The 22,012-nt window shown below is 26.3% G+C and overlaps 3 protein-coding genes across 3 annotated transcripts; 1 reads left to right on the plus strand and 2 right to left on the minus strand.

The window, feature by feature from the left end:
* Nucleotides 1–328: 328 nt before the first annotated feature.
* LOC8277500 (putative UDP-rhamnose:rhamnosyltransferase 1) lies at nt 329–2,297 on the plus strand. The gene has a single exon (XM_015727344.3). The coding sequence runs from the start codon at nt 600–602 to the stop codon at nt 1,995–1,997; it is 1,398 nt and encodes a 465-aa protein (XP_015582830.2). The 5' UTR covers nt 329–599; the 3' UTR covers nt 1,998–2,297.
* A 3,218-nt stretch (nt 2,298–5,515) lies between these two features.
* On the minus strand, nt 5,516–7,334 carry LOC8277501 (UDP-glycosyltransferase 91A1). Its single transcript, XM_002532346.4, has one exon. It carries the CDS (start codon nt 7,154–7,156, stop codon nt 5,741–5,743), a length of 1,416 nt encoding a protein of 471 aa, XP_002532392.1. The 5' UTR covers nt 7,157–7,334; the 3' UTR covers nt 5,516–5,740.
* Nucleotides 7,335–16,164: 8,830 nt separating this feature from the next.
* LOC125370734 (UDP-glycosyltransferase 91A1-like) lies at nt 16,165–17,963 on the minus strand. Its single transcript, XM_048377408.1, has one exon. It carries the CDS (start codon nt 17,708–17,710, stop codon nt 16,322–16,324), a length of 1,389 nt encoding a protein of 462 aa, XP_048233365.1. The 5' UTR covers nt 17,711–17,963; the 3' UTR covers nt 16,165–16,321.
* Between the last annotated feature and the right edge of the window lie 4,049 nt (nt 17,964–22,012).

Raw genomic sequence — 22,012 nt, forward strand, 5'->3', positions numbered from 1 at the left:
TATAAAAATACATACCAAATTGCTAATAACATATATCATTTTGTAAAAAAGAAATATACCTAATATATATCATCGTATTTTTAAAATAATTTTTCAATTTAAAGTATTTTTGAAAGAAAAAGAATTTTAACAATATAAATGAAAGAATCCCTTTTTTCTTATTCAAATGGTTTTCTTTCCAATGTTTTAATTAGAAAGAAAATTTAGACATTTCTTTCTTTCTTCAGAAATTCAAGACCTGAAGTTAGTATTTTATGCTTATGGCATACATTTTGAAGTTAGTTATTGATGTTTTATTTTTATTATTTATTCAATTTAATTTTTAAACTAATATTCCACTTATTATCTCTCTTATAATATATTTAATTATATCACATTAGCTACATCATCGCTATTGTTTACTTTTATATGTTTACTTTTGCTAACAAAGTAAATCATCTATCTTTATTTTTCAAGAAGAAACAAACATCCAAAATATACTTAAAATCAAACCAACTTTTCTTCTTTCTTCTTTCTTCTTTCTTTTGTCTTTTTTTCTTTTGAAAAGCGCAACAAGATTCTCACCACAAAAGAAAAGAAAAGAGCAACAAGATCTTATCATGGGTGAACCTAAAAAGCTTCATGTTGCTTTGTTCCCATGGCTCGCATTTGGTCATATAATCCCATATCTGGATCTGGCCCAGCTCATAGCCCAGAAAGGTCACAAGATCTCCTTCATATCTACTTCAAGAAACATCCAACGTTTGCCACAAGTCTCTTCAAAGCTATCATCCAGTATCAAACTCATAAGCCTCACTTTACCCCAAGTAGAAAATCTCCCACATGATGCAGAGTCCACCATGGATTTACCTTATGACCATGTCCCGTATCTCAAGAAGGCCTATGACCTTCTGCAGGACCAGTTGCTTCACTTCTTACAGACTTCTGCTCCAGATTGGATAATTTATGACTTTTCTCCTCATTGGTTACCTCCTATTGCTGCAAATCTTGGGATCTCAGGTGCTTTCTTCAGTATATTTGGTGCATGGTCATTAACTTTCTTGGGATCATCATCCTCGGCCATGATTAATGGTGATGATCCACGGACAAAGGCTGAACACTTAACTGTCCCTCCAGATTGGGTTCCATTTTCCTCCAAGGTCGCATTTCGGCTCCATGAGGCCAAGCGTGCTCTTGATCACCTTGGGATGAACAATTCAGGTTTCTCCGATGCTTTTCGTATAGGTTCTGTACTGGGGCATTCTGATGTTATAGCTATACGAAGCTGCATCGAGATAGAAGCCGACTTTTTAAGGCTCCTAGGTCAGCTTCATGGTAAGCCTGTGCTTCCAGTAGGTATACTGCCACCTTCAGCTCTGGATAGTAGCGATGACAAAGACGATACATGGATTGAAATCAGTTCATGGCTTGACAAACATAATAAAGGATCTGTAGTTTACATAGCATTTGGAAGTGAGTCAGCACCGAGTCAAGAGGAATTAGAAGAATTGGCGCTTGGGCTGGAGTTATCAGGGCTGCCATTCTTTTGGACACTGAGAAAGCGAAATAATGATGATTCGATCAAGTTACCAGATGGGTTTGAGGAAAGAGTGAAGGGACGCGGACTGGTTTGGATGAGTTGGGCACCTCAAGTCAAGATTCTTGCTCATGAATCGGTGGGAGGATTCTTGACTCACTGCGGTTATAGTTCAATAATAGAAGCACTGCATTTTGGACGTGCTCTGATTATGTTTCCTTTATCTCTTGATCAAGGGCTAATTGCTAGAGTTTTTGAAGAGAAGAAAGTGGGTGTAGAAATAAAAAGAGATGAAGAAAATGGATGGTTTACCAAAGACTCAGTGGTCGAGTCACTGAAGTTGGTAATGGTCAAAACAGAAGGTAATGTATATAGAGACAAAGCCAAGGAGATGAAGAAGGTGTTCGGAAATAAGGAACTCCATGACAGATACATGGGCCATTTTGTTGAGTTTCTACAAAATCATTGCAGGAATCCATGACTGTTCCAAGCAAGAAGCCAAAGACATTGCATTTAATTTCCTTTTAAATTTGAAAGTGAAGGATATCTACCACTACGGTTCAATGCAGCTGCTTTGGAAATAGTTTGTAAATTTGAGTTCCATAAAATGTACTTTATTTTCGGAAACTTATGGTCAGAACTCAGTTTGTAGTTTATATTTTTTGTAATCTATCGCTTCAGTTAAAAAAAAAAAAAGAATTATTGCTTCATGTGGTCCTGAGTTGAAGATAACCTTTAATATAGTTTATTAATATATATATTATAATTTTTGTGATCTAAATTTTTTTTAGTTTGTGTTTAATTTGATATATAATTTTTTATTTTGAGATATTTATTTATTTTTTGCATAAGAGGATAATTTTTTATTAATTTATTGATTAATAAACTATATTTATAATTAAATATTAATTATAATTTTAAAAAATAATATTTTAATATTTTATTAATTAATAAATTAATTTTTGATTAGATAATAATTCTGATTCTATAATAAGAAATAGCATATCAATTATATTCTAATATTATTTTAGATTATATTTTTAATATTATATTTATTAATAAATTAATTTTTAATTATTTAATAATTTTTCATCATAATGAATACTAAATATCAATTGTATTGATAGTATTAATTAATATAATACTAAAATTATCTAAGGAGAATAATTTGTGTAGTATTATATTAATAAAATTTTAAAATATTTAAAAATTTAAAATAATATTTTATTATAAATTATATTAAATATTAAATTTTTATTAATTTTATCTATAAATTTTATTTAAAATTATATCAAAATAATAATAATAATTGTGCAATGTATGAATAAACAACTAATTTATATTTAATTCAACTACATCATTAAAAATTTATAATGACATTAAAATAAGAAAAATTGCTAAATTTCTATTTATTCTTGTCATAATTCTTATCTATTTGATGTAATATATATTACTTTTACTAAATTATTTTTTAATGTTTAAGAGATAGTTTTATAAATATATTATATATTAAATCAGACAGACAAAATAAGTGAATTGTATAGCATTACTCTTAAAATAAAAGACAAAATATAATAGTTTTATAAAATAAAATTTAAGAATAAGTGAATTGTATAGCATTACTCTTAAAATAAAGGACAAAATATAATAGTTTTATAAAATAAAATTTCTTAAATTTTTTTATCTAATCCAAATATATATCACACCTGCATACTAAACTAATATATAACTAAAATATATTTATTAATTTTAATTAATAAATATATTTTGATAATCTAACGTCAAAATATAAAATAATTTTACATCCATAACACTCATTTATTTTTTGTGGGATATATTCATACAAGTAAAAAAGTTATCCATTAAACTTGTAAAGACTGCGGTAAATCTTACCAAATTCTAGCTTCCAGAGAGAAACCTGGGGTTAGGAGACTCTTTTTTTCACAAGTAAGTGAGAGATGTTGAATTTCCAATTTAAGTCCACCTAAAATAGATGGATAAACTCGTTCGAAGTAACAAATCACTCATGGAAAATCGGGAGTGGATGCTTTTCAAGTCTCACAGATGGCTGGCTCACATCTCAATGAGTTTCAAGCTGCAAATGCTCGAGAGATCCATTCTTCACACCACCAATGGATAGATCACGGAAACAACCTTAGTTTGATAATTATAAGCTGAATACTAACGCATCTGTGCATCCGGATCAGAGGAAGACAGGGGTTGGGGAGGTGATTCGTGATTGTAATGCCAAGTATTTATGTCATCCTCCAAATGCATTGAAGTGTGGGATGTTGAAGTTGCAGCAGCGAATGCTTTATAATTTGGCTTATTTATTGCATGGGGTAGCTGCTTACGTCGAATCCAATTAGCTGAGTCTCATTCACAAATGCTAATTATAAATCTGAGACAAAGGAACCAAGGGCTCTCGGTTCACCACTTGCTCGATCAATGAGGATATGAATTCAGCTGCACAACAATTTTATTCTATTACCTTTAGCTATGGAAACTCAATTGCACACTCTCTTGCACAAAGGGCAGTTAGAAATGGTTGTGAAATCCTTGTAGAGGAAGTTCCTGATGAGAGCCTATTGGGATTAATTCGGACCGGATAAAGTAGAATTGCAGCTAAAATAGACTAAAAAGATAATAATAAAAAAGATAGAACACACAGTTTTTATATAAAAAATTCCTAAACAAATTAAGATAACAACTATGAGTAAAAATAAAAGAATTTTACTATGAGAAAAATAAGATTTTACAGTATTTCTTTTATTTTAAAGAGAGCACTTATTTATTTATTTCTCTCTCTAATTCTTTTTCTTTCTCACGAAGGAATGCGGAAAAACTGAGAATGATGTAGGATAACAAGGAGGCTTTGCACCTCTTGCCTTTTATAGACAAGAGGTGTTTGGCCTCCAAGCACCATCCTATTATTCTTGGCCACCTTTTTTTTATTTAATTATTTCAACAGAGCCTATATGGATGCTGCTGATGTTTCTCTTTAATTAGCTAATGAACCGTTCTTTCCATATTTCAAAAGAAAAAAAAAAGAAAAAAAATAAATAATTACTAAGAACTAATTATTACTTAATTCCAAATAAAAATTACTAAAATAACAATTTTCTCACTATAATGAGAATTCTGAATGATACATATATGCTTCTTAAAAAGAAAAGAAAAGAAAGATTAAACAATCTCTTCTTATTGATTGTCTCTCTTAAAATGAAAGGGATTTAGATGTTGGAATATTGAGTGATTTTCATTAATGAATTTACTCTTTGATTCGATGGTTGATGAATTCAAGATCTAATTCTGTTCTTTCGCAAGTAAATTATAAGAATTAGTTTTATAATTAATTGCAACGAAAAGAATTAATTTGCTTCATCGCTAAAATATTAATACTAAACAAGAAAAGTAATATTTTTTTTCTCCCATCTTATATGTAAAATTCTTAGTTTTGATTTTTGAGGAAGTAAAGCTGGTCTTGTAATAAAATCTAGAGTACGTGAATGTGCAGAAAATAGCTAAATTGCAGGAGAGTCGAGACCCTGAAAGGGCATGGCCAAACTATGAAAAGAGTTAAAAATTTAGAAAAACCCATGCAACAATACCTGCAGGAAAGTGGCTGTCCTCAAGTTCACTTTTTCTCTATTTTTTTTTCAAGTTCATTTTGACATACACAATACCTCATTTAAATTCATTTAATCAATTATACTTATTCTTCAAAACAAGAATATAAAGAAGCATTGCTTTTCTTTATATAGAACATAACAGAATATTTCTTTAGTTCTTTTTCTTCTTTAATATGAACTTCTTTTTTATTTGCATATTAATAATTTTAATAAAATCAGTAGTTGAGTTGCTTTAAATAACAAATAAAAATTATAGGAATATTGAATATTTTGATCATGGAACAAAAGCAATTATATGTTAATTGATAGGTATATATCTAACTATCTAGTGGTTGTTAAAAAAAAAAGATAGAAATAAAAACTTTAGTTAATATAAAAGAAAGTAATTATTGGTGTTATGTTTTTATTTTTAAGAAAAAATACAAACAGTCGACTTCGAGAAAAGGAATTTAAAGGAGCCACTGCCTTTCACCCAGGAAATTCCATTCAACAGGCCCAAAAACATTAATAGCATGCAATCGAGTCAACCGGAAAGATCGGAGTCACATGCATCACTACAGTTTAAAATTGTTTATTCAATCCATTACATAATTTAATTTACTCCTTGATTAGGATTCTTCTTGGAACGGGCATGGCTGTGAAGATAATCTAGAAAATTGTCAACGTAGCTACCTTGTTTTTCCCTGTCTGCAAATAAACCCTTCATCTCTTTAACCTTCTCTCTGTAAATATTGCCCTCCTCTTTAACCATTACCAATCTCAGTGACTCGGCTACTGAATCCCTATTGAAAGATCCGTCAATCTCATTTCTTGGTATCGGATATCCCATTTTCTTCTCCTCCAAAAGCCTAGCATTGAAGCTCTGGTCAGCCAAGAATGTTAATAGTATAAGAGCCCTCTCATATTGAATTGCCTCCACAACTGAACTCCATCCCGAGTGAGTCAAGAACCCACCAATCGAGCCATGAGCTAAGATCTTGAGCTGAGGGGCCCAACTAGTGCACACCATGCCACGCTCTTTGGTCCTTTCCTCGAATCCATCAGGCAACTCGATTACTTCAGTATCGGCTATTCCTCTACGCTTTTTCAGCACCCAAAAGAATGGCAACCCTGAGAACTCTAACCCAAAAGCTATCTCATTTAGCTCAACTTGAGTTGGTTTTGCCTCGCTACCAAAAGCTACATACACTACAGACCCTTTCTCTTGTTTGTCTAGCCACTCTTTGATTGACCTCCATGCCTCAGGTTCCTCATCTTCACTATTATATTCTGTAGTGGCAAGCATGCCAACAGGTATGCTTGGCTTGCCATGATTCTCTTCTAGCAGGTGTAACCATTCTGGTTCGAACTCCACGCAGCTTCTAACGACAACTACATCACAGCCTTTGACCACTTCTTCCATACGGTAGATGTCGGAAACATCAGATTCATCACCTGTTACGACATCAAAGATTCTCAAGATCTCATGTAGACGAAAAGTTACCTTACTAGGGAAAGAAACCCACTTAGGCGGGACTGTAAAATCTTCAGGTTTTGAGCGATATTCAATCCAGGAGTGCGGCTTCACGAAACTCAGCGACGCTGCTAGGAATATACTAAAGAAAGCATTAGAAATGCCAAGGTTTTTAGCTACATCAGGTAGCCAATAAGGAGCAAAATCGTAAAGGAGCCAATGAGGATCTGAAGTTTCAAGGAATTTGGTTAACGGTTCTTTGAGGCCGTCATAGGCCTTTTTCAGGTATTGCACTTTATCGTATGGGACATCAGTGGTCGCCTCGGCATCTTGGGGGAGCCCAGCGACGTGAGGCAATCTAAGCTTTACAAATTTTATGTAAGGGGATAAATTTGGAGGGAGTTTAGGAAGGCGATCGATGTTTCTAGGAGAGGAAACGAAGGAGACTTTGTGACCCTTTTGAGCTATGTGCTTGGCCAACTCCAAGTAAGGGATCATGTGACCAAAAGCTAGCCATGGGAACATTACAATGTGAAGCTCTGAATGGTCGGCCATGGATGTGAAAATTTAGAGTAATTTTGTGATATGATCAGAAGCAAGAAACTAGGGACTTTGATTAATTATTCATGGGCTCCTACCCTGTTAAATAAAGAATTCTATAATAGAAGAGATTGATATATGATTACGTTATCTTATAATATGTTTCTGACGGATCAAGAATATTTCGAAAATTGTTTTAGAAGACCGATCAAGTCATACACGGCATTGTCTTTTCTTCTTCACCAGAAGTAACATATGGAAAATTCTAATCCAACAACCAAAAATGATAGGCAGGGTTTGCTACAGCAATTGTAATTAAGAACGTAAGAAAATAAAATTAACTGGTTAGACGGATAGGGGAGTGTTTTATATTTTGACATTAGATTGACTGACATATATTTTATTTTTTAAAATTAATAAATATTTGTTAATCATCTACCAATTTAGTATATAAATAGAAATATACATCAAGTCTATATAAATTTTCTTTTAATTTAAAATAAAGCATTCACTTTTTATTCAGGAATATAAAATATTTTAATTTCAAATCATTATTTGGTATCATATGATATTATGTAAATATTAAATTTTAATAGTTGGATTACTTATTTTAAATTTCAACCATTTAATTTTATTTACTTAAATAACCTGTAATTTGAAAATTCGGTTAAAAGAATTATATTTAACTCAAAATAATAATAATAGATAAATAGTAATTATTTATTATTTTTTTAAAATGAACTATTTAATTCATTAAATTAATTATGTTTATTAAATCAAAACGGAAAATTAATATATTTTATTTTATTTTATTTTATTTTTAATTCTTGTCGTTCTATAATATATATATATATATATATATATATACATACATACATATACTATCAAACATTTACTTAAAATAGAAAATATGCATTAGTTCAATTTATTGTTTGTATAACTATAATTGATAAATTCTATAAGAATAATATATTAATAAATCAATCAACTTACATATATTCATCAAATAATTCTAAATTAAATAATTAATTCATATAAATTATATTTTTAAAACTAATTTAATCACATATTATATTCATTATAGTATTTATATTAGTACATGTATAAGAAAGATTAAATAAAATAAACATTAAATTTAAATATAAAAATTTATTAAAAAAAGACTGTACCACTTCAAAAATGAAGTTTTAATAAGGATAATAGTATCTAAATAAGTAAAAAAAATCAAGGCTGATAAGAAAAAGTTTTAAAATAAAGCCGATACAATCGGCAACTGATTAAAACTAAATCAGCTATCAGATGTTGTTTTTTAAGTTTTTATCAAATATTTTAATATAGTTATTTAGTAAAAAATAACTATTAATTATATTAAACTTTTGAATCAAGCACCCTATTATTTTGTATTTATCCTCATATACACTTTCTTTATGGTCCAGTGGAGGCTGAGATGCAAGAGGGTCACTTTCAAACTTTTCTAATATAGAGGTTTGAGTTTGGTTCTCAGCCTTTGGATTCAGTGTTTAATAGTAGTCTTGAAAACGTCACAGCATTATGGAAATTGACATCTTAGTGGGGTTTCTCTGTGGTGACTGCCTAGCTGGGTTTGAGCAATCAAGTGCTCAATTTCTTGATGGTTTAATTGTCCTCTTTCTCAGCTGGCGGTAGCTGCGACGACGACCACTGGTAGATGAAGTATCTAATACGATCATTTTGTTATTGGAGTGGCTATGTTATATCTTTATTATTAATTCAACTTTTTACTTATCAAAAATAATTAAATATATGCTTATATGTTTGTTCTATATATATATATATATATATATATATATATATATATATATATATATATATATATATATATATATATATATATATATATATATCACGTACAACGAGCATGTAAATATTAATTATTTAATTTATTACTATTTAAAAATGAAATAATTTATTTTTAAAATTTATCATCATAAATATTTCAATATTAAGATAATAACAAAATTATTTTTATAGTAAATTCATCTTTAAATTTTATGACTTATAAGATTAATATTAATTATTTATAAGGCTATCAATAAATATATTTAATAAATTATCAAAAAATTAAAATTCATATATATTGTAAAATTATATTAATATAATTAAATAATTATACAATATGCAACAATTATATTTAATATAAACTATTCTTTCCTTTTTTATTTTAAAAAATTATAAAACTAAATCTTTTAATTCTAATATTATACTTAGATTAAAATATCTAAAATATTTTTTAAGTCAACATCATTATTTAAGGTAAATATAATTAAATAGAAGTTTGATAATTTACTTTTCAAAAATTTTTAAAGTGTAAAGAAATTATGAAAATAATTATAAAACTTTATTGAAGATTTTATGTTTAAATCATGTCAATTACTTTGAAATTATTGTTAAAGTTTATTGATGAGTTAATAAGTCATTATTTTAGATAATATGCATGCTGGTGGCACTATTTAATAAATAAAATTCAGTTGTGGTTTTTTAGTCTTTATATATTTTATTTTGTTATGTATTATTATAAAATTAAATAAATAAATAGATAATTTTCTATGCACGTGTGATGCATTTGAATATTAATAACTGAAATCGTTAATTCGTTCTTTTATTAGTCTAGTACTAGTATAAGTGTTATATCTTTATTTTAGTTTAAAATCCAACTAAAGATAATATATTTCATAATTTTTCTATATAATTGAAATTCTATAACATATATTCCCATTTTTTAAGAAAATGTTTAATTAGTAAATTTAACAAAATTATATAAAAATAAAATATTATATATATATATAGTAATTAAAATTCATTATTTGTTATTGCTGATAAAATAAAATATAATTTTTTGTTAAAATTTAAAATTATATAAAAGTTTAGTACAATCCTTAGATTAAAATATTGATATAAATTTTATTTTATTTTAAATAGATTGACTCATGTATTACATGTATAAAAAATTCGTTAACTAAATTATTAGACTTGATTAAGATAAAAACTTATCAAATTTAAAATTATAAGCACCTTAAATATTAAAAGTGAAATTTTAAAACTAAAACTATTACTGCTATCTACTACTGCTCCTATTGTTACTATTATTCTAATTTTGAAATCCAAATATAGTTGGACTCTGCTCCTATTACTACTGCTATATATTAATATTCATATTTTTTATGAGAATCTTTCTTAAAATTAAATTAAAATATTTAATTAACTTTTTTTTTGTATTTATGAGTAAAAAAATATCATTAGTAAATAATTTTTAATTTTAAAATTTCATTCAAATTTTTTATATTTTTTTTAAGATAAAAAATATAGTGAGAAGAAATGAAAATATAATATAGGAGAATTTTAGAAAAAGAATGTAAATATTAATAAGCACAATGATAGAAGAGTCTAACTCTTGTCGACCAGAGTCATAGATGTGTCCTTCAAATAAAATGCAAACTGTAGCTATAACCTAAATTTACGTGTGTGACTGCATTATTTAAGCTATGATTGTCAAAGCAAATTGAATTATACTTCGTGTTCACGAAAAGCCATGATGGTATTTCTTTATTAAATTTGAATTTGAATTAAAGAATTAATATATATATATATATATATATATATATATATATAAAGTAGTGGTTTATGTAAAAATAATAATTTCTTATTTAGTAATTTATATAAATTTTAGCATTAATTCTCCAAATTGTGAGAAATTTAATTGTTTTAGAGTAAAGAACATTACATGCATTAATAAGTTTATTAAATTATTAGATTACATTTAAAGTATAACTTCTTATATATTATAAGAAATTCAAATTATTTAAATCGTTATCATTAATTTTCATAAGAAACATTTTCTATAAGTTATATAATTTTTAAATATATATTGTTAATTCTTAAATAGTATATCTATCTATCTTTAAGAGAGTATTATTTTACATGTCTATTGTTGTAGATGTCCCATTTGGCACATATATGTCGCTTGACATAATATTAATATAGACTTTAACTCCTCTTTAGGAGTCAATTACAAAATTCTTCATTGTACAAATAATTAATTATAATTTTAATAAATTTTTTTAATATCATAACGTGCCATAATCTTTCGCAAAATTAGTTCAAGTGCTGCTTTTTAAACAAATTAATCTTTTTATATGAGTGAAAGTTTTTGTCCTTTCAAAAAAATTTCATATGAATGCTTTCTCCTCTTAAATTTTTATACATTCTATACGACTTGTTATCATTTCGTCTGGATTGTTTTATTCCTTTTTTCTTTTTTCTAAGTTACTAGTAAAGGACTATCTATTCTCACTTTAAAAATGAAATCATTGGATAACAACTTAAACAAATTCAATTACTCGCATAATAAGCAGATGTGAAAGTTAGTTCAAAAATTTATCTTTTCTATAATAAGTTTCAATCTTCTATTTTTCAATTACTTGTATACGACAATAGTGCAATCCTTCGTTTTTTAAACAGAGTAATTCTGAGTGAAGATAGCATACGAGTCATGAACTTTTTTTCCTACAAAAGAAGCAATCTTTTTATTTCATTCTCAATTATTTCTTATTTTTTGTTACAGCTATGTAAATATGAAAGTAATATTTTATTTTTTACTTTTTGTTTTCTTATTTAAACTTTTTTTATAAATTTTAAGGCATTTTTTGAATTGTAGTAACTTTTATGAAAAAATAATTTTTATTTTTTTCTTTTATCTTTAAAACTATATTAATTGTCAGCAATTTTAATATAACTATTCTCATCTCCTCTATTTATTATATATGTTATTGACAACTTTTATTGGCTTTTGCAGCAATATGAATGTATCTAGTGTCTCATTATCTTCATTGGGCTAATTTTGTGTCTGATTATCTCCTTTTTTATAATTGAAAAGTCATCAATTATCACTACAACCATTCTAATATAGATTTCATAGTTTCCATCTCTATCTTCATTTCCAATTTTATTTTTATTTACATCTTCAAACAAAATTAAAAAGTAAGTGATAAAGGAGAATGCAAGAACTTTATATTTATATATATGAAAGCAAGGCTTTCACTCTCCTTAAGATCTTTTATGATTTTTAAGGCATTTCTTTGGATTGTAGTGAGTTTTTTAATTTTAAATTTTATAAAACTAACTATATTTATTTTTTCTTTCATCTTTAAAATTATATTAATTATCAATTAATATTAATATAATTGTATTCATCTCCTCTATTAATTATATATATTATTAACGACTCTTAAATTTATATTATGCTAATTTAGTGTCTCATGATCACCCTTTTGATAATTGAAAAGTTATTATTTATCACCACAACCATTCTAATATAAATCACCATTTTGTCATTTATATATTCTATATTTTCATCTCCATCTTTATTTTCAATTTTATTTTTATCTCCATCTTCAAATAAAATTAACGTGAGTATAAGAAATATAACTTTTGGAATAGCATTATAATAATTTGTAACCTTATTTTTAAAAACTCTCAAAAAGTATACTTAAGAAAATTATTTTAATTTGTTAAACAGTTTCATGATTACGTACTATTCGGGTTAGTATTTTTTATTTTTTTTCTTAATTATATTAAAAGTTTAATTTAATAGTTTAATTTATAAATTTATATATTAATATGAATATCTTGTGTGTATTATATAAATTAATCAGTTATATAATTAAACAATCTCATCATTAAATATTTAGTTATTTTAAGACTGATTTTTTATTTTTTATTTTATTTTAAGACCTATTTCTTATTTTTATGTTATTTTAAATTTAATTATTTATACATATAATGTTTACAATTAAAATTAATAATATTTTGTATGCGCCGAAGCAAGATAAAAATTAATGTCATTTTATATGTTTTGTAATACTTCCATTTTTCAATTCTCTATTCTACTATACTTTTATATCTTTCTATTCACTTAATTAATAGTCATTTCTAATTACAATAACAAATTTAAATAAGTACAGAATATAATAATTGATTCTTATATAAGTCGTTATATAATAATCCGGCTTATGGGCGGGCACAAAAACTAGTTATTCTCCGATATCTAATGTGGAGTAACTGCAAATTTTTTGTTCTACTATTGTTGAAAATCGAGTATGAAGCGTGTATAATTATTTGTCTTTTCTAAATAAAATTAATTAGCACTCTAAAATAAAGTAGTTAATTAACATTTTAGCTTATCAAATAAATATAGTTTGGACAAGCCTAATCCAAGCTAAAATATTTCCGGAAGTGAATATTTCTCCATTTCCATTAAATCCCACGCCATGCTGTCCAAAAATCATTGTGAACACAAATTATTATTTAATTATTTGTACTGAGACAAAGAAAGCATGGAATAAAAATAACCTCTACGAAGCAAAATGTGGTGTATCTACTGTAATTAATTAAATGCTTATAAAATAGAGATATAAGTGATTAAAATGGTGTTCTTATATATCATAATAATTGTTCAATTAATTTTATGAAACTATTCATTTAAGTTATTAAACTTATCATTAGTAAAAGAACAATAAGTTGTAATCCGTGACTATATTTTTCTTAACACGCAAAATAGATTATATATATATACTGTATGATTAATCTATTAAATAATAATAATTTTTAAAAATAACCTTAATTCTGAAAATAACATTTTAATATTTATATTTATAATATTAATTAATTAATTAATTATTTCTTACTATACAATGCTTTCTAACTATATTTTTATTTATGAATTTTATATTAAGTTAAAGAAAAGATTTAAAAAAAAACTATATATATATATATATATATACATTTTTTATATTATATTTTTTACTGTATAAAAATAATATATTTACTAAACTTTTATTTATGAATTTTATATTTAGTTAAAAATAAAGTTAAAAAAATTATCATATGATAAGACGCTTTTATATTTTAGAGATAAAGGTATTTTTTTTGTATTAAAAGAGCAATATATATTTTACTTTTTAAATATATTTTAGGTATATATAATGTTTTTCTATTTATTAAATTATAAATATTAATAGGATATATAAGTTTTTTATAAAATAATATTTTTAAGTAATTTAGTGTCCGACTGGATATTTTGTAATTATAAAAAATTGTTAAAATATAAACTTTTAATTTTAATCAAATCTAGAAAATAAATTTTAATATAGAGTCATAATACTTATCGAATAATAATTTAATGATGGACCAAGTTTGATATATATAAAATTATATAAAAAATAAAAATAAATATTTATCTAAATTTTTTAAAAAAAAAATCACTTGCTGTACTTCTTTAGTACAAGAAATTCTATGTCCTTTGAATATAAAAGTGTCAACGGAGTCTTTTTTTAAATTTTAACCTTTAACTTAATAAATTAAATGATAAATTTTTTGAACATAGTTATTATATTTACTATATTAATAAAATTCTGAAAATTTTAAATTTTTGTTAAGGAAACCACATAAGAATTTTAAATTATTATTATTTTTTAAAATATGATAAGTAATTTTAAATATTAAGATTTTATTAAAATTTTCTATTAATTTATATTATGTTGTAATTTGTAATTAGAAAAAAAAAAAACAACAATAGTTAAAGTAAATCTATAATTTGTCGGAGCTATTCATGTATTCATAACCAGACTTTACTAAACCAAATATGTCGTATTAACCTTTTTTCTTAAGGCATGTTTAGAATAAAATGTTTTAATTATAAAAATATATCATTTATTTCACTCAATCAAAAATAAAATGATTGAATTTCTCAAAGAAAAGGTTAAATCTACTAGTATCTCAAAAAACTTCATCTTTTAAAATAAAATAACAATTCATACTTTTATTTCTAAAGTATCTTCATATCAAATTAAATATGAACCTAATTTATTTTTTTAATTGGAGTCCTCTAAATGGTCAAGTTCTTCAATAATATCATTTTAAAAATTTAAATCCGTAACTTTTGGTAAAAGAATAGCATCTCACTAGACTAATACCACTGATTTTATTATTTTATATTTAAGACTTTAATTAAAATAGAGAAATTGTAATAATTTCATGTACTCGGGTGATTTAATTGTTTAATAGCACATGTTTCCTTTTCTCTTTTTCTTTTGAACTTGTGTTTACGAAAATAGCTTTAGTAATGGATTAGGTAAACCAATCGGATTTAGGTAGAGAATATTCTCCAGACACCCAACTATGAATCAAGTGCAAAAGATGAAGCCAACATCATCACTAAATAAGAAAAGAGAAGAAATCATCAAATTCTAGACTGCACCCAATGAACATCCAACTACCAAATTACTTATTTTAGGAAGTCACTAATAAATTATTATTTACTTATTTTCTGGATTAGTGAGTTCCATTACTTTTAAACATTTAATATTTTTAATAAGAAAAGCTGATTTTAAATTATAAATAAGTAATATAAACCAATTATATATAAACTGAATTAGATTATATTTATAGTAATATACCTTTAATAAATTGTCAAATTTATAATTAATTGCCACTACTTCAGTCTTAATAATAATAATAATAATAATAATAATAAAGAGTTCAATCCACCAAAAGATTAACCAACTACCAATAACTCAATTCATACAACAGAGTACAGTTTTTACTCCATTTTACTAGCATCCTTTTGTTGTCCTAAAATTTATATATGTAGCCGATAATAAGAAGTCAAAAACTAGTTAACAACCGCAAGACATCTAGTAGAACCAGCAATTCTTTCATATTAACACTCAAAACACTACTAAATACAAACTAAGAACATGAAAAGAGAGAGTTACTTTTACTTTTTAAATTTAAGAAACGAAAATGTGATTTTCAAATTATTTTTAATAATTAATAAATTAAAGAGTTTTTCAAAAATCTATTTTTTTCACGTATATTTCTGTAATAGTAAGCTTGTTGGAGTGATCTGTGAATTAAAATTAAAAAGAATTAATTTGATGGTGAAAAGTGAAAGTGTCGTAAATGCATATAACACCAAAACAAGAAAATAGAAGAAACCATCAACAGATTAATAACAATTGATAACACCCACTGCATTTGAATGCTTCACAAACTTCACCACACACTGACACTACTTTAACATCTTATTTTATTTCTCTGACAGAATGATTGTTTATTTTCCATTGCTCCTCCTGACCTTTAACTTCACACACCTCTGTGGCTCTTGAGGTAATCCAGAAAGTTGTTTACATACATTTCTTGTCTATCCTCATCTCCAAACAACCTTCTCATTTCCTTGGCTTTTTCTCTGTAAATTTTACCCTCTTCTTTCTCCATAACCAATTTCAACGACTCTGCTACTGAGTCACTCGTGAAAGATCCATCCAGCTCGTTTCTTGGTATTGGATATCCCATCTTCTTCTCCTCCAAAACTCTAGCATTTATCCCTTGATCAGCCAAAAATGTTAATAGTATAAGAGGCCTCTCGTATTGACTTGCTTCCACAACTGAACTCCATCCCGAATGAGTCAAGAACCCACCAACTGAATCATGAGCTAAGATCTTGAGCTGAGGAGCCCAACTGTTGCACACCACGCCGCGCCCTTTGGTTCTTTCCTCGAATCCCTCAGGCAACTCAATCACTTCAGTATCGGTTAACCCTCTACGCTTTCTCAGCACCCAAAAGAATGGCAGCCCTGATAACTCTAATCCAAGAGCTATTTCAGTCAGCTCTTCTTGACTCGTTTTTGCTTCACTGCCAAATGCTACATACACTACAGATCTTTTCTCCTGTTTATCTAACCACAGTTTGATCGAGTTCCATGATTCGGATTCTTCTCCGAAATCATATTCTGTAGTGGAAAGCATACCGACAGGTATACAGGGTTTTCTATGGAGCTTCTCTAGTAGGTTTAACCACTCTGGTTCAAACTCGGAGCAGCTCCTGATAGCCACCATTTCACAGCCTCGAACCACATCTTGCAGACGATCAATGTCGGAAATTCCATTTGCATTACAGGTTGCAGAATCGGAAATTTTCATGATCTCAAACAGCCGAAACGCCACCTTAGTAGGGAATGGAACCCACTTAGGCGGGACGGTAAATTCTTCAGGTTTGGTCCGATCATCAGTCAGTGAATGTGGTTTTGCTGTAACACCCAGCACCGCACCCAAGAATATACTAAAGTAAGCATGCGAAATGGAGAGATTACTAGCGATATTAGGTAGCCAGTAAGCAGTAAAATCATAAAGAAGCCAGTCAGGATTTGAAGTTTCAAGAAAAATGGTTATAGGTTCTTTAAGACCATCATATGCATTTTTAAGGTATTGGACTTCATTGTATGGGACATCAGTTGTGGCCTCTGCGTCTTCTGGAAGACCATCGACATGAGGCAATGGAAGTTCTACGAAATTTATGAAAGGGATTAGATTTGGAGGGAGTTTTGGGAGACGATTGATGTTTCGAGGAGTAGAAATGAAGGAGATTTTATGACCCTTTTGAGCTATGAGTTTGGCCAGCTCTAAATATGGGATCATGTGACCAAAGGCTAGCCATGGAAACATAGCAATATGAAGCTTTGAATCGTTTGCCATGGATACGAAGGAATGGAACGAAAAGAAGAACCTGAGTTGCTCTATTATTGAACGAAATGCCCCTGCCTGCAGTGGCGTTCGCTTTAGGTATGCAAAAGTCTGCTAAAAGTGAAAAAAAGATAAGAGACTGGAGCCATTTTCATTCATCTCTAGGCTTCATATAACAAGTGGGGGTGAGCTTTTATCGTCAATCAGGCGCATCTCTTTGCTTGTAAGAAATATTATTAAAAGAAAGCTTTTGGTAGATGCACTAATGAATAATCCTTAAAAAGAATAACAACAATAAGGGGCATACCCCTCTTTATTACCGAAATAATATTAATAATAATAATGGTTGATTTCTGGACTCAATTATGTGTTTTTTTCCCTGCAGTACCGTGTATTCCTGGGATGGGACAAATGAATTATACAACTCATTCTAAGCGTATGATACTTATAAATTAATAATGATTGTTAATTTTAATAATATGCTTATATAATCGGATATTAAATTAACCAATTATACGTAATATTTAGTTATCGACTAATAAAGTATCTTGTTTTTATTTCTTATAAACTTTTATTTATTTCTATAATCTAATCGGTAATACTTGAGAATTATAAAATTTATCTTAATAATTTTAATTAAAATTATATGTAGATGCATCAATAATCTAAATTAATAGCATATATAAAATTAATAAATTAAATTAAATAACACCTATAATTAAAAATAAATTTTATAATAATAAAACGTCACGATTATATTCTAACAACATTCATCATTTTAATGCACTGGGAATATAGGATACCTTATAATATCTATAATAATTAATACCATTTTGATTAATGATAATGTATTAATGTAATTGGACGCTAGATTAGTTATATAATACTAAGTTATCGACTAATATTATTTTAATTTGTTCCAATTTTTTATAGTTTAATGAGTATTATTTTATAATTATAAAATTTATTTATATAAATTTGATTTCTATAAATAATTAAAAATTATATATAAATTAATTAACAACTGAAATTAATATATAAATTTATAAAACTAATATATTAATTAAAATAATATCAATTTATTATCTATAATTAAGATTTTACTTTTATAATAATAAATTATCACAATATTACTCTAACAAAAACCTTATTTTCAACTACTTCTTCTTTTTTATTAAAAAGATAAAGTATGCTCTTTTGATTAAGGTTTAAAGTGAAAGTTTTAACAAAAGATTTTAGGAGCACTAAGGGAGTTTGAGTCCCAATCAAATCAATTAAGAAAAAAGAATTAACAAACTCATATCCAACCACACTCAATAGAATATACGGTGACTTCTACGGCCATTTGCCATACATAAATAAATAAGGCTTAATTGCCTTTAAAAAACTTCTATTAGGGACAGATTTTTCAGTTCATGCCTAATTTAGTAATTCTATTTTTCTTTGTTATATATATATAATTAATCTAAAGTATGTCGGATATTGACTTTTAGACGGTAAAATACTCTTTCAAGAGTTTTTAACCAGCTATATACTCAACTTTTAAATTGATTAAATTATTACACACTTTCATGATTTGATTTATGCAATGAGTAATTTGTCATTAACTTTAGGGGTAAGAGTCACTCTATTAGTGAAAATTTGATTCTTTTATGATGACTTTTAGGGACGAAAGGGACTCATCAACTATAGCAATGGCAAACAATCTATAACTAAATTATTTATTTTATTAAAATACAAAAATATGTCACTAATTTTTAATTTTTATATAAAAAGTATTTTATTTAAATTACTATTTTTTATTTTATTTTGATGTCACTTAATATTTTTTAATAAATTAGTTATTATTTTCTTTTCATTTGTATTCTTTATGTTTAATTAATTTTTTAATGACAATAATAATAAGAAGAAGAAGAAGAGGAAGAAATAATAATTACTAGAGGCATACTATCTGTATCTTTACCGAATGCTTTTGTAAGTTTTCTTTTTCTTTCGTTTCAGAAGAATTTAGGGCTGGCTGGCTGTCTTTTCTTAGGGCTAGTATACAAAAGATAGTGAGAGTCCTATTTAACGGGAATATATATGTGCACGTACAGAGTCCTATTTATTCTTAGAACTGACAATTCTTTACATGATTCGATCAAACAATACAATATCATAAAATATACAGTTAAATGGGTTTAAATTAAGAATAAATAGATACTAACTATAAATGGGTCAATTTATTTATAATATGGAAAAAAATTAAATTCAAATAGATTGATTGATTTAATCCGTAAATGACACAATAAATATATTTAACACATTTATTTTATATATACAAAATTTGAGTTATTTTATAATTCAATAAATATATTTCTAAAATTATAATGATTAATTTTTATTTAAAAATATATTATTTTAAAAATCTAATTTATTAAATAATTATACAAATCAACCCGTTTAATCTAGTTAATAAATTTATTCATATTTATATTTATGTTTTAACACAATTTAATGAACGGACCATATTTAAATTAACTATTTTTATATTATATATATATTTTAATATAATACAATTAGATGACGGTACATAAATTGCGAATCCTATTTGTTTTCACTTACATTTATGGAATATTCAAGATTTTGGCGAAACTATTACTAGCTAAAAGATTTTTGTAAACAATTAAAATTTTAACACAATATATAAACTAAACAGATAATAAAAATTTAGATTATATTGTCAATTTATTGAGTCAAGAATTATAAATTTTAAATTTGACTCGTTAAACGGTCGGACTATCTTAGATTTAAATTTAATTTAATTAAATATCAAATTAATTTCTAATATTTTAAAATTTAATTTTAAAAAGTAGAGATTACAATGTATTTTATATCCATGAGTATATTGATAATATGATTTAAGGGAAAAAAGAAATATCTATCCCGATGGAACATTTAAATCCGTTTCCGCCCCTGTACCCATCCTGAACTATATTTAAAATTATTCGAACTCGACGGAACTCCAAACATTTCCTGCCTGCTTCTGCTTCTGCTTCAGCCCTTGACGAGACGGGAATGGAAAAATCCAGATCCTCCGGAACCGCCCGACGGCCATTCCTACCGATACTTTCTAAATTTGAAAACCCGGAGAGATTGAAAAGATGAATCTTTCAAGTTTTCCAATGGCTTTCACGTGGAGTTCTGTAACTACCATGCCCTGTCTAAGATGTTTGTTTAATGAGATTGATTAATTGAGATAAGAAATAAGATCCAATAGTGGGGTCCAAATGGATTTCAAATAATTGAAAAAGCAGTTATTAATACTGAGCATCATCAATTGACACTCTGCCCTTTGCCCCTTTTTAGTGCTGCACAGTCTGTTCAACGTCTGTCAATAAAGCATTTTTTATTCAAAATATCAATAAAAAATTACTTTTCTTTTTTCTTTTTTAAAATATTACTATTTTTTATGTTCAGACTGTATAAACTCATTATTGTTAAATTCAGAGGTGATCTCTATTTTTTAACTTTTTATAACTTATTTACAAGTGAACAAACACATTGTTATTATTATTTATAAAATATAAAAATAATAATTTCTTATATATTTATAAATAAAAATAAAAATGAGTAGAATAATTATTTAATTACTCGCTACCACTATTTATATAATAAGTCTATATCCATCGTTATTCTATAAAATTTAGGAATTAAGCAGTAATTATAACTCTCACACTTTTTTATAATCTTTAATATCTCTTATAATATTATAATATTTATTGAAACATATATTTATATTTAATATTTTTTAATTTTACAAATTTCATATTTTCTATAGAAATATATAAAAAAAACAATATTAATCCAACCGACACAAAACTTTACCCATAAAGTTTCATATTTACCCATAAGATTTAATAGTGACAAAGTCACACGATTTTCATGTTTAGAATCCCATCTTATTGAAACTTATCCAATTGTTTATTTCGAGGACAGCCTACTTCTTAAACAGCTGGTAATAATCACTTTAGGCTCCATATGCCTGTCTTTTTTTCTTCATTGGCATTTGGTAACAAATTATTTTTAAAATATTTATTTATTAACTCTCATATGATATAAATTAATATTATATATATCAAAAATAAAACACATATATCAAAAATATTTTAAATTTTAAAGATTAATATATATATATATATATTAGAAGATGGGAAAATAATTCACATAAGATTGCAATATTTTCTTTTACTTTCTAAAAAGGTGCTAAACTTTTTTCTTTATTCTTTTTTACTTTTTCCAATAAACAAAATATATGTTTTAATTTATAGTTAA

This window comes from Ricinus communis, chromosome 7 (assembly GCF_019578655.1).
Source record: "Ricinus communis isolate WT05 ecotype wild-type chromosome 7, ASM1957865v1, whole genome shotgun sequence".
Taxonomy (NCBI): domain Eukaryota; kingdom Viridiplantae; phylum Streptophyta; class Magnoliopsida; order Malpighiales; family Euphorbiaceae; genus Ricinus; species Ricinus communis.

What these genes read in the sequence shown, in the direction of transcription:
- LOC8277500 (XM_015727344.3), top strand. Translation starts at nt 600, where the DNA reads ATGGGTGAACCTAAAAAGCTTCATGTTGCTTTGTTCCCATGGCTCGCA.
- LOC8277501 (XM_002532346.4), bottom strand. Translation starts at nt 7,156, where the DNA reads ATGGCCGACCATTCAGAGCTTCACATTGTAATGTTCCCATGGCTAGCT.
- LOC125370734 (XM_048377408.1), bottom strand. Translation starts at nt 17,710, where the DNA reads ATGGCAAACGATTCAAAGCTTCATATTGCTATGTTTCCATGGCTAGCC.